Here is a 14,696-nt window from a genome sequence, read left to right on the forward strand (position 1 = left end):
TTTGAGAAACGAAAGTCGTCACACCTTCCTATGAAGCCAATAATTCTGGCTTGGGACCGAGAGAGAGACCGCTGCTTGTCGACACGTCTCTCACTTTGTATCCCGTGACTCACAGGTGCCGAGACTTCAGGGCCCACTTTTTTCTATTTTACTGAGTCCTCGCTCTTTGTGCTTCTGACTTGGTTTCTCTGTTTTATTTACTTTCTTCACTTTTGGGCTTTCGTTTGGGTTGGGCTTTCATTTTGGTTTGTGCGTTTCTTTGGGTTGGATTTCTGCATGTCTGAGACTGTTGTTAGGGCTTACTGTTTTATTTGTTTCTGTTTGGTTTCGTTTTTGTTTTTGTTTCTGCAACCGTGTTGTAGTTGTTTTTCGTGTTTGTTCTTGTATTTACTTGCTTTATTCCCTTTAATTCTTGTTATAACGTTGTTGATGCCTAAATTCTTTAACATTGAGGACAATGTTTGTTTCTAAGTTTGGGAAGGGATAGCAAGTCTTTTTCGTTTCACTTAAATTCTTGCTTTAATTTGTTCTGTTTTCTTTTCAGTTTTGAGTCTTTTTGTTTTCAAGTCACTTTCCGGACATATATGATGAGATTGTGATGAATGTTTAAATGACTTGATTGAAAATGCTAAAAAAAAAATATAATTTGTTATTCACTAAATGGCATCGTTCTAGCATGATATGTTTGAAACCCTCTACGCACTTGCCATTTGTTTCATAATTCTCTAGTTGAGGGACTTGCATGATCCAAAGAATTGTTTCAAGCATGAATTAGACTTGTATAACCATATAATGTGAGCTTTGAACCTTGTGCTTCAATTCATGAGTGTTATACACATATTCTTACTTTTCTTGTCATCTGAGTTGTTGTTTGATCTCATTTTTCATTGATTTGGTTGAGCACTTAAAAGTCACTCATTCTTGTGCAATTTGATTACATGACATTTGAGAAATGATATTAAGGCCCTCTTTGGACCGTTTGTGCCTTTCAAGCAAACCCTATGCATGCTTAAGCATGATTTTCCATTGTTAACCACCTTGAGCCTATATGTATGCCTTTTCTTTCAAGTAACCAATTATTACTTCTAGCCTTAGCCTGAAAAACAAGAATTTACCTTTCTAAGGAACTCGTGAGCTTTAATTTAGATGTGTTTTTCATGCTAAGTTTGGGAAGTTTGTTATTACATTTCGAAAAAAAAAAAAAAAAAAAAAGAAGAGTACCTCACTCAAAGGGTGAAAGAAAAGAGAAAAGTTGTGGTTATGTGGCAATGGTTTCAAATTCAATTCCATGTTTCTTGGTTGTTCGAATGGAAGGAAGGAGTGTGAATCATAATTAGTGGAGGTATAAGGCTTTGTGGTCTAATTGATCACATAAAAAAAAATTTAAAAAAAAAAAATGAGTGAAAATCTCAAGCGTGATGTTTCAAAGTCTTTTAGTCAACGATTATATGCTCTTACATTGTGAGTTCCTTGGACTTTGTTGTATCCATATCCTTCATTTCTTACTCACCTTACACCCTTAGCCCCATTACAACCTATAATAAAGACCTAAATTGATCCTAAATGTCATGTGGTTGATTTGCACACATTTTTCAGCTTTTAAGTGTTTAGCATCCTTCTTGAGATCATATTCATGCATGTTTTTCATCTTGCTAATTGTGAGTTAAGTCCCTTATGGTTTAACTCTATTCTCATACTTACTATTGAGTGTTGCATTGTACCCCTCTTCCGAGTGATTCATTTGTGAGAGGACAACTTTGGTGAGATTTGAAGTTACATTTGTGCTTGGAATGATTTTTGAAGTTGTGTAAAAACTGAAATTGGAGAATGAGTTCCATTTGGCCATCACACTACTACACTTGAGCATGTTGTGTTATGAATTTTGCCGCCTTGTGAATAATGTGTAAACTGAGTTTTTCTTGTGAAAACTTTTGAGTCGTTTGCATGAGTCGCTCTCTCCTTAGAAAGTGTTCGGAAAGTTTTGTTTCGAGTCTTGTTTTAATTTCTGTTTTGCTCGAGGACTAGCAAAAGATAAGTTTGGGAAGTTTGTTCGGTTCATTTTTACACATGATTTTTCATGTTATTCACCCACTATTTTGAGTTAGTTCTTGACATTCTATAGCTTTTTACTTCCTTTTTGTGTTTTCTTAGATTTTACCTTGGTTGGGATGAAAATGAGCTAAAAGTGCATTATTAGTTATAAATTCTGTTTTTGTTCATTTTCGTAGGTCAACTTCTTGGCCTGGGATCAACATGCTCTGGTGCTCGGATGAGGTCGTGATCTTCATGAGACTTGTTCCAATGAATGTTAACTACAACATATCCAAATTTGAGCTCCATTGGACAAGTATTGCCTATCCAACCAATCCAGCATGTTACCACAGCTCTGGAAATCCGGATTTGGCCAGCTTTTACCTCCTTTGTGTCATCTTAATTTCTTGTTACCATAACTCTTGGTAACAAGAAGTTACCTTAGCTTTGAGATATTTTCTGAAGCAATTGGCATCTTATTGAGGACAAAGCTTCATCATGGCAAGGGGACAATGGGCTAAGGCTTTATCAAAGGTGGTAGTTTAATATTAAAAGGTAAAAGCTGGAAAGGAGGAGAGAGGGAAGGAAAGGAATTGCAATCTGAAGTTGGGGGAGCCTTTTGAACGTGGGAAAGGAAGTCATTGAAGAGATTACACAGAGGAGAGCAGATTTTGGAGAGCTTGGAGCTTGGAGAAAGCCAAGGTGCAGCCAAGCTAAGTGGAGAAGAAAGCTTCCACCATTGATGACCTTGAAGCTTTCATCATCTTCTCAAAATCTGTAAACTCTTTCTAATTTTATTTTGAATTTGTATTTGGAATGAGTATGAGCAACTAAACTCCATAGCTAGGGCTTAGGTTGAAGCCCTAAACATGATTACCTTATTGTTTTGATGCTTGAGTGTATGAATTTCTAGATATTGTTGATGAATTCCAATTCACCAAATTAATCTATCCTTGATGTGTGTTTTTCCTTGGTTGGCCATCTTTGAAAGCATGCTTCTTGAGATTGTTGGGTTTATGTGTATCTTCATGTTATCCTAAGCAATAAATGGATGAAGTAAGAATCATCCATGTGAATTGGTTTCTTGAATACCTAATGTAAACACCATGCTATTAGGGTTCTTGTGATGTTCATATTCTCTTTGAACTTAATGGGTTTTTCTTGTAATTGAATCAAAGTACTAAGCACACCTAGATTCGATTATAGGGAAGGCACAAGTATTGTAGCACTCGTACTGCACTTTACGTACATTAGAGAGAATCAATGCGTCTTGAGCCACTCGTACTGGTCTTGATTGCGAACATCTTCATCAACACGTTTAGAGTTCATCACTTGAGTATTCATGAACATTGGTAGAATTGTTTAGGGTGGATTCCGAAACCCTAGTGTTTGTTACATCTTGATTCCACTATTTGATAATTCATCTCTGCCTTTCTTATTCAATTTTAAAGTCCATTTACTTTCATGCAATAGAAATAGGTCACTTCAAACAAATCAAACCCCCCCCCCCCCCCCCCAAATGTGTGTGTGAGTTGCGTGTTTGACACGTTATGTGTCTTTGTTACTAAATTTTATCTATTTCCGTAATTGTTTTGGACTTTTGGTCCGCGTTGTGTTCTTGCATTTTCTGTGCTGAATCCAACCGTATAAAGAACGTGAATTTTGGACGTACGGTTGGAAAGTTATAGGCAAACCATTGGACAGAGGTCGAAACTGAAAAACAGAGAATTCGACTCTGCCCAAAAAAGACCGGTCGCTTTTACCTGACGACCGGTACGTCAAAACATAGAATTTCGACTCTACCCAAAAACGACCGGTCGCTTTTACCTGACGACCGGTCGCTTTTCACGTCAAAATTTGAGTTTCGACTCTGCCCAAAAACGACCGGTCGCTTTTACCTAACGACCGGTCGACAGACCAAAAACGACCGGTCGCTCTTACCTCACGACCGGTCGCTGGTCACTGTTCACAGCACATTTCCTTTTTTTTTTTGTGTTTTGTTTGTTTCTTTTACATTTCTTTACTTTCTTTTTAGTTTTAAATTTGCATTTTTTGCATTGTGGTGTGTTAGTTGAGTGTTCTCTTTGTACTCGAATTAGAACTTATAGGCAACCGACAAGTTCTTCGTGGGATCGACCCCGTACTTACATAATCTATACTTCGATAGATTCGTGCACTTGCGGGTATTTTTAATTGGTTGTTTGCACATTAAATTGTGTCCTTTTAGGAATGCAACACTCTTCCCTCTTCATTTTCAAAGCTTTTCGTATACTTTGTTGGTGCAGAAAATAGACTGTCTTGGGTTTTGTCAAACGACACCGAACCCCACGGATACCTGTTGAACGCATCCAAGTCCTCTACAAGGGTCAGGTAATTTACATTGATGTTCAAATGCTTGTCCCTTCCCAAAACCACTAACTTAGCAAAGTAAACAAGAGCTAGCTTGTAGACGTCATCTCTCTCTTTGCACCTCATAAATGCTTCTTCTAAAGCATTGCATGTAATTCCTTCGTCTATAAAATATCTTTTCTGAAGTCTAATTTCAGCACTTTCTCCACTGGAAACTTCAGGCACTTCCCCAAAACGAAGCCCCGAGATCAAACAGAAATCCTGACGAGTAAACTGAGCAACGTCGCACCCTATTAAGAAACTCAGTCCATCCAAGTCTTACACACCCTGCCCCGCGACTCGACGCAACACAACTCCATGCACAATCTGCCCGCTAAACTGAATCTTGTCTATATTCAGAAGATGGCCAAAGCATGATGTCTTGAATTGTTCTAATTGTTCCGCACTCAACTTCGCTCGAATTGCAGCTAGGGTTGAATTTGCATGTGAGCAGTTGTTCACCCGTGACGCATATGCCTCTGACTCTGGCCATACCAGCTGCACGTTGGATCCCATTTCCTAAAATACAAGATGAAATAACGTTAACACATATACTACCACCACGTATTTGCACAATCATATTGGTATTTAGTATTTACATAACTAGTCAACCAGGCACATTACAAATTTTATGAAGTACATGCGCATAGGGATTACTGATCACAGCCTTTAACATCATCAAAGCAATATGACAAATTTTGTGCAAATACCTGTTAATGCAATGATTCTGTGAATTACAACCAATAGCATGTGTTTTATTTTTGGATACAAACTCCAATCAATGGTTGATGCATGAGTGAGTGTGAGTGCAATCTAGGCAAGTTCTGCACTTCACACACATGACAATTATTGTCATCTCATACACAACACAAAATAAATAAATAAATAAGAAAGATAGTGGAAGGAAGCAAAGCAAAGCATCTGCTTGCTAAGCCATTGCCACATCCTTCTTTCTTTCTAGCTTTTTCTTCAGTCAACCACTATGATCATGGATCAACTTTCATTTCAAATGCTTTGCACTTTTATTCATGACTTTATTATTATATCTACTCATTTTTCACAGGCAAATTTAGCAACAAGGGAAATAATATTTATTTCAAAATATATATATATTCTAGCGCCAGAGATATGTTATTGACATGTTATTGACTTGAGGGTCTCCTCCAATTCAACACCATTATCTTATTCATATAATTATTGATATGTTATTGACATGTTATGTACATGTTGTTGACTTGATTTTCATTCATTTTTTAACATATACACAAGCAAAAATTAACATGCAAGTGAAGCACAAGGAAGAGATGCCAAATCCAACATCATTGATGGTACAAATTGGGGAAAACCTTTACTCTAACCCTAAACTCAAATTCCATAAATTACTCACCAAATGCTGGTTATTGAACAATCGCAAGGTGTCTGTGCGGGGTCTTTGTGCGGCTTTGCTCCACAAATGGAACCTTTCACTTCCAACAAATACGGCTTCTCTCCTTCCCCTTCCACTGTTTCGCCACTTCACTGTTTCGGAATCCACGCCTTTGTCCCTTCCACTCAAAATAAATACTTTTTCAGGGTTTAGAGAAGGGAGTTGCGTTGCGTTCAACCGTTGCCTTCAACCGTCGTTAACCGTTGCCTTCAACCTTTTCTCAGAGCTTAGCAGTTTCTCAGAGCTATGGGTTTTAGAGTGATGGGTTTTTTCTGTTCAAACTTCGAACTGATTTTTTCTGTTCAAACTTCGAACTTGCCTCTTTTTTTTTTTTTTGGGACCAACTTCAATGTTGGATATTAAATTCGGGTTTGGGTTCCTCACCGACCCGATTGCAAAACTTTATCTCAATTCTCCCTAGCCTTTGGATTGATCTGATGGCTATAAAGTGAACCCCTTATAACTTACCACTTATAACTTTCCACTCATTATAGTCTGACCTGTATTAGCCCAAGCCTTCAATTATAATTTGGGCTCTCTTTACATTAAAAAGAAACATTAAAAGCTCCCATGTGACAACAAACATTGAAAATTAGTAAAGTAGAGAACGTGACCACTCCTCCCAAGTCCAAACCTGAATTTTCTATTTTATTTTGCACAGGATATAATTATTTTTGTGCAACTAATTCAACATGAGGATGCAGTGCACGATTGGATTCCCTGGGATAATATTTAATCATAAACAAGAGTGATTGATGCAAAAAGAGTGGAATAGTCGTGGGAAGCACAAATGACAAAGTGCAGGTTAACGGTCAACAGACCAACTTCCACCTCCCAAAAAAAATCAAAATCCATTCCTATCTCCGCATATCTCTCCTTCACTAATTTTGGTTTGCTCTTGTTGTGGATCCTAATTTTCCCACTTTTCCAAAATTCCATTTTCCTTCTTGCAGGGCAACTATCAAAATTAACAGAAAATTTATTTTATTTTTTTTAAAAAAATAAAAACTAAAGGAAGAAGAAAACCTTGCCTAATTGCATTGCAACGCAATTTATCTGTCTGGAGAATTGATTTAAGGCAGTGCTTGGTGGGAACGGACTTGATGGAGAAAAACGCAGCGGCGCCTGAAAAGTCCGTCAGTTTTCCAAGACTTTCGAGCAAGAAAAACATCCTCTTTTCGAGTCCAATCACACCAAGACGCTACGAAACCATTGATGAAGATGCTCCATCCGAATCCCAAGACCCAGATCAAGACCCCAACTCCTCCAATCAAACAGCCACCGAATTGAACCTTTCCGAGGTTCTAGAAGAAGTCGATCGCTTCCTCGACTCTTTCTCCGAAGCCAAAGAAAATGGCAATAGCGACCCGACGGAGGCGCTGGAGGTCCCTGACTCCGTTGAGTCGCTATCCAAAACGGTCGAGTCCATGATAAACAAATACGGCCGCAGCCTGGCCAGGTTCGGCGAGAACGAAGACGAAGACGAATCGTTCATCGACGCCGTGATCCGCATTTCCAGAATTTCAACAATGTTGGACGATTTCTCATCCAGTTCCAAAACCGGTACGGCCTTGAACCGGACCAGCACAGTCCTACAACGTGCCATGGCCCAATTGGACGAGGAGTTTCGTAACCTCCTCCTCCTCGATCAGCAAGATGCGAATGGTGCCAAATCAGATTATAATCCAGAGCAGAGCTTCTCCAGCAAGATCACCTCCAAGCTCTCCTCCTTCAACAGCAACAGCAGCGGCTCCAATCATGGCTCGGTTCGGGGACAGCAACCACAACCCGAACCAGACCGCCTTGTTGAGTTTCCTTCCTTCTCGGAGGAGAGCATCTCCACCATGAACAAAATCGCCACCACCATGATCGCCGCCGGCTACGAGAACGAGTGCTGCATGGTCTACAGCATCTCGCGGCGCAACGCGTTCAAATCGGCGCTCAACAATATTGGCTACGAGAGCATCAGCATCGACGAGGTCCAGAGAATGCCGTGGGAGTCCCTCCAGGGAGAGATCGGCACGTGGATCAGCGTCGTCAAGCTCTGCTCCTCCGTCCTCTTCTCCGGTGAGCGGAAGCTCTGCGACGCCGTGTTCTCCGGCCACAAATCCCTATCCGAGTCCCTATTCTGCAACCTCGCCCGCGCCGTCGCGATCCAGCTCTTCAACTTCGCTGATGCCGTCGTCCTGACGAAGCGGTCGCCGGAGAAGCTCTTCACGATGCTCGACATGTACGAGACGCTCCGGGATCTGGTCCCTGCGATCCGAGACTCGTACCCGGAGGATATCGGGAGAGAGCTGATCTCGGAGGCCGAGGCAGCCAGGAACCGCCTCGGCGAGGTAGCCGTGAGTATCTTATGCGATCTCGAAAACTCGATCAAGAGCGACAACGGAAAAACTCCGGTGCCGAGTGGCTCAGTGCACCCCTTGACGCGCTACGTCATGAACTATCTAGAATACACCTGTGAGTACAAGGACTCGCTGGAGCAAGTGTTCGTGGAATTCGAAAAGACGCACGGGACCCCTGGAACGACGTCGTCCCCGTTCCAAATGCAGTTACTTACGGTTATGGACATGCTGGACAGCAACCTGGACATGAAGTCCAGGCTGTACAGGGACCCGGCGCTGCGCTTCATTTTCTTGATGAACAACGGGCGGTACATCATGCAGAAGGTGAAGGGGTCCACTGAGATCCACCAACTGATGGGCGACACATGGTGCCGGAAGCGGTCAACAGACCTAAGGGGTTACCACAAGAACTACCAGAGGGAGACGTGGGGGAAGGTGTTGCAGTGCGTGAACCATGAGGGTTTGCAGGTGAGCGGGAAGGTGTCGAAGACGGTGATAAAGGAGAGGTTTAAGTGCTTCAACACGCTGTTCGACGAGATACACAAGACGCAGAGCACGTGGGTGGTGAGCGACGAGCAGCTGCAGTCGGAGCTTAGGGTTTCGGTTTCGGCGGTGGTGATCCCGGCGTACCGGTCCTTCTGGGGGAGGTTCAAGCAGTACTTGGAGGGGACGAAGCAGGCGGAGAAGTATATAAAGTACCAACCGGAGGATATTGAGAATTTGATTGATGACTTGTTTGATGGGGGCAATTCTTCAATGATGAGGAGGAGGACGTGATAGTTTTGAACAACGAATTCCAAATGTTTTGATCGATTAATTCATGGCAGGTGGTGGAAATGTTTTTTTTTTATAGAGATGGATTAATTTTGAGCAAATTTTCTGTTTTCTTTGTGTTCCTTTCTGTTAAGTTATGGCAGATTGGGATTTATGTATCTTGTAAACTATATGTTGGACTTATTTGGGTTTTGATCATGTAGAAATCTCACACCAAGTTTTGATGAAGTAGTAGAGAACTAATAGGTTTGCAAGGAAAGGAGCGCGCCAAATTTCAAAAACCCAATAAGGGATTTGATCTTAATTAAAATTTCACATCATCATTTCTTCAAATCTTTCTCCTTTCCTTCAAAATCTTATCTTTTACATTTTAATTCCCTCAATCTGCTAAGTTTTTGTCTTCTTTAGGCTAGGAACTGTTGATTTGATTTGATTTGGGCTTGTACACATATGTTGGGCTTTGCTGTTTTGTGTTAGGGTTGGCTTGGCTTATATAAGGCCCTCACTATAGAATGATTGTTCTGACTTGGTAAAAGTGGATTGTGATTTTGAACTTTGTGTCTTATGTTAGTCCATTGAGCCTTTCTATTGTAATAGGTTGGTTTCTAATATGTTTTCCTATAATTCAATGTCAATGTTCTTAAGAAATTTGGTGATGTAAGGGGAAGATTGCATTCATATGCCAATCATAGATACGATATTTTTTGTTTTAAAATGTTAGACATTAATGTATATCAGAAATTCCACAAATCTGGAATAACAATTAATATATTGTGATAGGAAAACAAGGGAGTATTTTACTTTAGTTTGTTTATTTAAATGATTGTTAATTACTATTTAAACCTCATTGTAGTGGTCTCCTCTCTCTCTCTCTCTCTCTCTCTCTCTCTCTCTCTCTCTCTCTCAATGATGGAACATGAATTTTTTAACGGGCGGGCTAGCTAAAGTTATTACCTTAAAATCTAATGATATATATATATATATATATATATATATATACATTTTCGGTAGTCTTAATAAAAATAAAAATATACATTAAATCATATAAATCACAGTAGTTCATAATTTAATTGACTAAATTTCGAGACACTTTTTTTCTTTTATACAAGCGATGTTTGTGGAGGGGGGGAATCGGACCTAGGACCAAAAAGAACATATTATAAAATAAAAAATATGTTCGACAACATAATTGAAATTGTACTTATTTAAATGTGTATTTTTATTGATGTCTTGCAACTAAACTCATGAAGAATTGAACTTTTACGGACTAGTAATAGGTTCATACATATTGGGCTATGTTTAAAAAAGTTAATTATATAGGTTTGATTTTTTTAATCCCCAAAACTCTCCCTAGGCTTCAGCCCACCGTAGTCATTAAGGTACTCTCTCTCTCTCTCTCTCTGAGACTAAGAAAAGGAAATGTGTCTCTTTTTCTTCAATGTCAAGGAAAAGAAGGGCATGATGGAAATGTGTTTCATTTCTTCAATTTGCCAAAGTAATGTGTCAAACTCAATTTTTTCCACGCAAGTTCGAACCCTCTTCCTATACATTAGAATAGTTTTAGAATATCACCATTGCTAAAAGAAAATGAAAATACAAGCATATGGAAACTTTGAATAAAAATAGTTGACAAACTATATCTTATCAATTAATAGTACAGATTAGATTCAGATGCAGCCCATTGACAACAACAAAAAATTAAAAAATCAGATGCAGTCCATGGGGCAAGGTGCAAATGAAGGTATCATTAGCAACGTAGACAGTTATGAACTTCTCTTTTCATCCCGTCCCTTGTTTCACAATTCCCTTCCAACTTCTTCCATATTTGCTTATTCGTAATTGTTTTTGTAATTTAAAAAGTTTAAAATATGTATTATCTTTGGACAGCAAAAGATAAAACATGCTCTGAATAGTTCCTTTATCTAAGATTATTATTCTACATCCAAATCAATGTTAGGACTGAGAACAATGCGAAATCCTTTACTTACTTATTGACTTGTAAAAAGTAATGAGTTTTCGAGTAAACTGAGGAGCCAAAGCCAAGGGAACGTTCTGCTGCCTCTGCATTCTTTCTTAAGGCTTAACCAGTTACCACTGTTGTTGCAATTTAAAACAGCGTGAGAGAAGAGAGAAGCACAGACTTTAAAGTAAAGTTTGTGGTCGGGACCTAAAGACCCCAACCCAACCCCCAACTAAATTAAACCCAAAATCTATAGAACAATAGATCGAGAGAGAGAGAGAGAGTAAAAAGACGCCCACATCCCGCTGCATGCAAACTGTACCCGCCGCCCGACTGTGAGTCTGCTCTGCAGCAGGCCACGCCTTGCTCTCTATTCTTTTTTTGTTTTGTTTCTGCTCTTTCTCTAAAATCGATATCCAAGTCAACTGTTGCTTTGTCATTGCCTTACTACACACTACTAAATCCCAGGTTTTGTTGTTGGTGTTGTTCTTGATGTTTTTACATTTACATATATTTTAATATTTCAATCCCAAATTGACCCTAATCAAACTTATCTTAATATATGCAACGTATTTAAAAGGTAAAAATGAACATTAAAACTAAAAGTTATAGGGCTTAGTGGAAGAAAGTAATAGTAATCAAGTGTATATATATATATATATATGTACACTAGTATCAAAAAATAACGCATGCAGGAGGGTTGAAGTGATTTGGGGTATTGCAATTGCATGCGTTACCAGAACCTCATCAAAACTAAAGTAAAAGCCATTAACTATAATTAATTCATTAAGCAGACACAATTCCACAAAAAAAGAAGGAAAAAAATAATTGACACACACACACTGGCATAATGCATGGCATGCTAGATGTTGCAGCACTACTTTTTCATGGGATGGGATTTGCACTGTTGCACTGTTGCTGGAAGAGGTCAAAATTCACAAACCCAAGAACCGTTCATCATCATCATCATGTTCTCTGTTCTTCTTCGAATCCAAATCCAAAATCCAAAATCCAAAATTCCAAATGAAAAGAAAGAAAAAAGAGGCAGACATGCGCGTAAGGGTCACGTCAGAATTGTAAAAGCAGTTTTGGTCTTACATAAACAACACCCGACAACAAGGACCAACGCAGCCGTCTAATATCTCTGTGCTCTGTGTGTGCCTTTGCTACTAAAAAGCCTGTGTTTCCAACAAAACCTGAAAAAGCGCTTAATTTTAGCTTAAAATGGAGCTGCCAATTGCCCTCCCCTACGCCCTACCGTAGACAAAAATACCCCATACGCCGCCTTCCTCCCCTGACACCGCCGCTTCTACTACCATCCCCTACGACGTATTTCTACATTGTCCACGTCTACGCTCCTCGTCCTTGTACGTTGTTGTACAGACAACAATCCTTTTAAAGCAAAATCCACGAGATCCCCTTAGCACGCCCTGCGACAACAAACAGACAAACCAATTAATCCTTTTAAACACCGCCCCTCCCTTCACAATTACCATATTACCCCTCACCACCTTCCCTATAAAATCCCCATCCCACTCTTCACTTGTCTAAGTTGTGCAACACCTTCTCACACTCTTTTGCTCTCAAACAACAACTTCTCTGGTCTCTTCTTCTCTTGTCTTCTGCATTTTTCAACAATCCCCAAGTTTGGTTTGTGGGTTTTGAGAGCATTTTTCAATAATCCTCACGTTTGGTTTGTGGGTTTTGTTAATTGAGAGGAGAGAGAGTAAGAGTAGTGCAATATTATTATAATGATGCATTATCAGCAGCCAGAGGCGTCGTGGGGTTACTATGTGCCGGTGAGGATGAGCATGGGGGACCCACTGGAGCGGGTGGCGAGGCTGGCGGCGAAGAGTGCGGTGGTAATATTCAGTGTGAGCAGCTGCTGCATGTGCCATGCTGTCAAGAGGCTCTTCTGCGGGATGGGGGTCAATCCGACGGTGTATGAGCTCGACCAGGACCCCAGAGGGAAGGAGATCGAGAGGGCTCTCATGAGGTTGCTCGGCAACTCGCCGGCTGTTCCGGTGGTTTTTATTGGCGGAAAGCTCATCGGCACCATGGATAGAGTCATGGCTTCCCATATCAATGGCTCCCTGGTCCCACTTCTCAAGGAGGCTGGAGCCCTCTGGCTCTGATCTGATGAGCATCTCTAGTTGACATGTCACAAGAAAGAAAGACCAAAAAAAAGAAGAGAAGAAAGAGTGAGCTTCAGAAGTGATTTTCATGATGATGTCCAGTTGAAATACATTGGAATGCTTTATGTTAATTTCACTTGCATTTTCTACTCCAATGGAAATTCTCCCATATATATAAAAAGAAGTTCAGATTTTGAGGTCTTCTATATGGAAATTCTCAGCCATTAGTTGAGGATAATCAAGCCTGTAATCAACATGATTTTGGCATTTTGTTTGGTATCTGTAGTTTTGGCCGTTGTGAATAATTTTCTATCAGGAATTATTTTCGTTTTTTATCGATCAGGTAAAGTGGCTCTTCAAACTTAAATACTTACAATTATAATGTTTTCTTGATCGGCCACCTACATTCCTGCTGCTGCACTGCGCACAGTGATGATGTCGGCTACAGTATGTCCCATGGCGGGCCATGGCCAAATCCTGACCTACAACAACTATCACTGATTGCTACGTCATCAACACTTCCAAACCCTGTTTCGTAATCAATTGTAACTTGCAAAACGACCTCCAAAAAGAGATTTTGCTTTTGGGCTTTTTGAACAAACGTCTACAATCGGGCCCAATTCTTCTTTTGGGAACAAAGCCCAAGCAACTAACAGAGGCTTTGATTTACCGCTGTGGCCTGCATGCAGTGTAAGTTCAATCATTTAGAGCACTTCCACCTCGAAGGGCAAGGGCAAATACAAGGCAAGGCTGTCACTATTTATATGAATAGTGGCAGCCTTTACCTTTTCTGTTTCCACCCCTATGGGCAAGGGCAAGGGCAAGGGCAAGGGCAAGGACAAGAACAAGGCAATGGCTGTCATTATTCACTTAAATTTATTTTCTATTTTTTATACTTAAACCATTAATTTTGATAATATTTTCAGTTGCCACGTCTCACTATTTATTATAAAATTCTCATCTCAAATTTTAGATAAAATTTTCGGATAAGATTTTTGAATAAAATTTTAGGATTAAATTTTCGAATAAGATTTTCGGTTACCACATATCCATATTTATTATAAAATTCACATCTCAAATTTTAAATAAAATTTTTGGTTGCCAGTGTCCATATTTATTATAAAATTCACATCTCTCTCATCATACAATTGAAATACCTACTCACTAATGATACAAATTGAAATATTCCTAGTCCTCATAGTCCGACATAATCGAGTACAAGAACGACTCAATCATTTGCAGAGGCGGCTCCATTGAATCACGATGTGGGAGAGTATTTTCCTTTGAAGTACATAGTAGTGCCATTATTTCCGACACGGAACGCACAACTGGAACCGACTGTGGGCATTGTTCACTTCAGAAGCCATGTGTAATGGTTTTCCTCTTTTTTATTTTGCCTATAATCTATTAAAAAAAATGAAATCGGAAATGCAAGAAATATATATATATTTCTTGCATTTCCAATTTCATTTATATATATATATATATAAAGACATTAAATTGAATAAAACGGTAATTCTTTTTTTTTTTTACCTCGTCACAAAGATTTTGACCGCTTCGAACATTTGTCCAAGACCCTCCAGCTTCGATGGAAGAGGCCATTTGTATTTTTACACAAATGGAATTTTGTAGTA

At 39.6% G+C, this 14,696-nt stretch overlaps 2 protein-coding genes across 2 annotated transcripts; both read left to right on the forward strand.

Moving 5' to 3' along the window:
* Nucleotides 1–6,824: 6,824 nt before the first annotated feature.
* On the forward strand, nucleotides 6,825–9,224 carry EXO70C1 (exocyst subunit exo70 family protein C1). Its single transcript, XM_021958247.2, has one exon. It carries the CDS (start codon nucleotides 6,949–6,951, stop codon nucleotides 8,968–8,970), a length of 2,022 nt encoding a protein of 673 aa, XP_021813939.1. The 5' UTR covers nucleotides 6,825–6,948; the 3' UTR covers nucleotides 8,971–9,224.
* Nucleotides 9,225–12,493: 3,269 nt separating this feature from the next.
* On the forward strand, nucleotides 12,494–13,347 carry LOC110756790 (glutaredoxin-C1-like). The gene has a single exon (XM_021958249.2). The coding sequence runs from the start codon at nucleotides 12,679–12,681 to the stop codon at nucleotides 13,060–13,062; it is 384 nt and encodes a 127-aa protein (XP_021813941.1). The 5' UTR covers nucleotides 12,494–12,678; the 3' UTR covers nucleotides 13,063–13,347.
* The last annotated feature ends 1,349 nt before the right edge of the window (nucleotides 13,348–14,696 follow it).

This window comes from Prunus avium, chromosome 1, assembly GCF_965620075.1.
Source record: "Prunus avium chromosome 1, drPruAviu1.hap1.1, whole genome shotgun sequence".
NCBI classification, from domain to species: domain Eukaryota; kingdom Viridiplantae; phylum Streptophyta; class Magnoliopsida; order Rosales; family Rosaceae; genus Prunus; species Prunus avium.

What these genes read in the sequence shown, in the direction of transcription:
- EXO70C1 (XM_021958247.2), top strand. Translation starts at nt 6,949, where the DNA reads ATGGAGAAAAACGCAGCGGCGCCTGAAAAGTCCGTCAGTTTTCCAAGA.
- LOC110756790 (XM_021958249.2), top strand. Translation starts at nt 12,679, where the DNA reads ATGATGCATTATCAGCAGCCAGAGGCGTCGTGGGGTTACTATGTGCCG.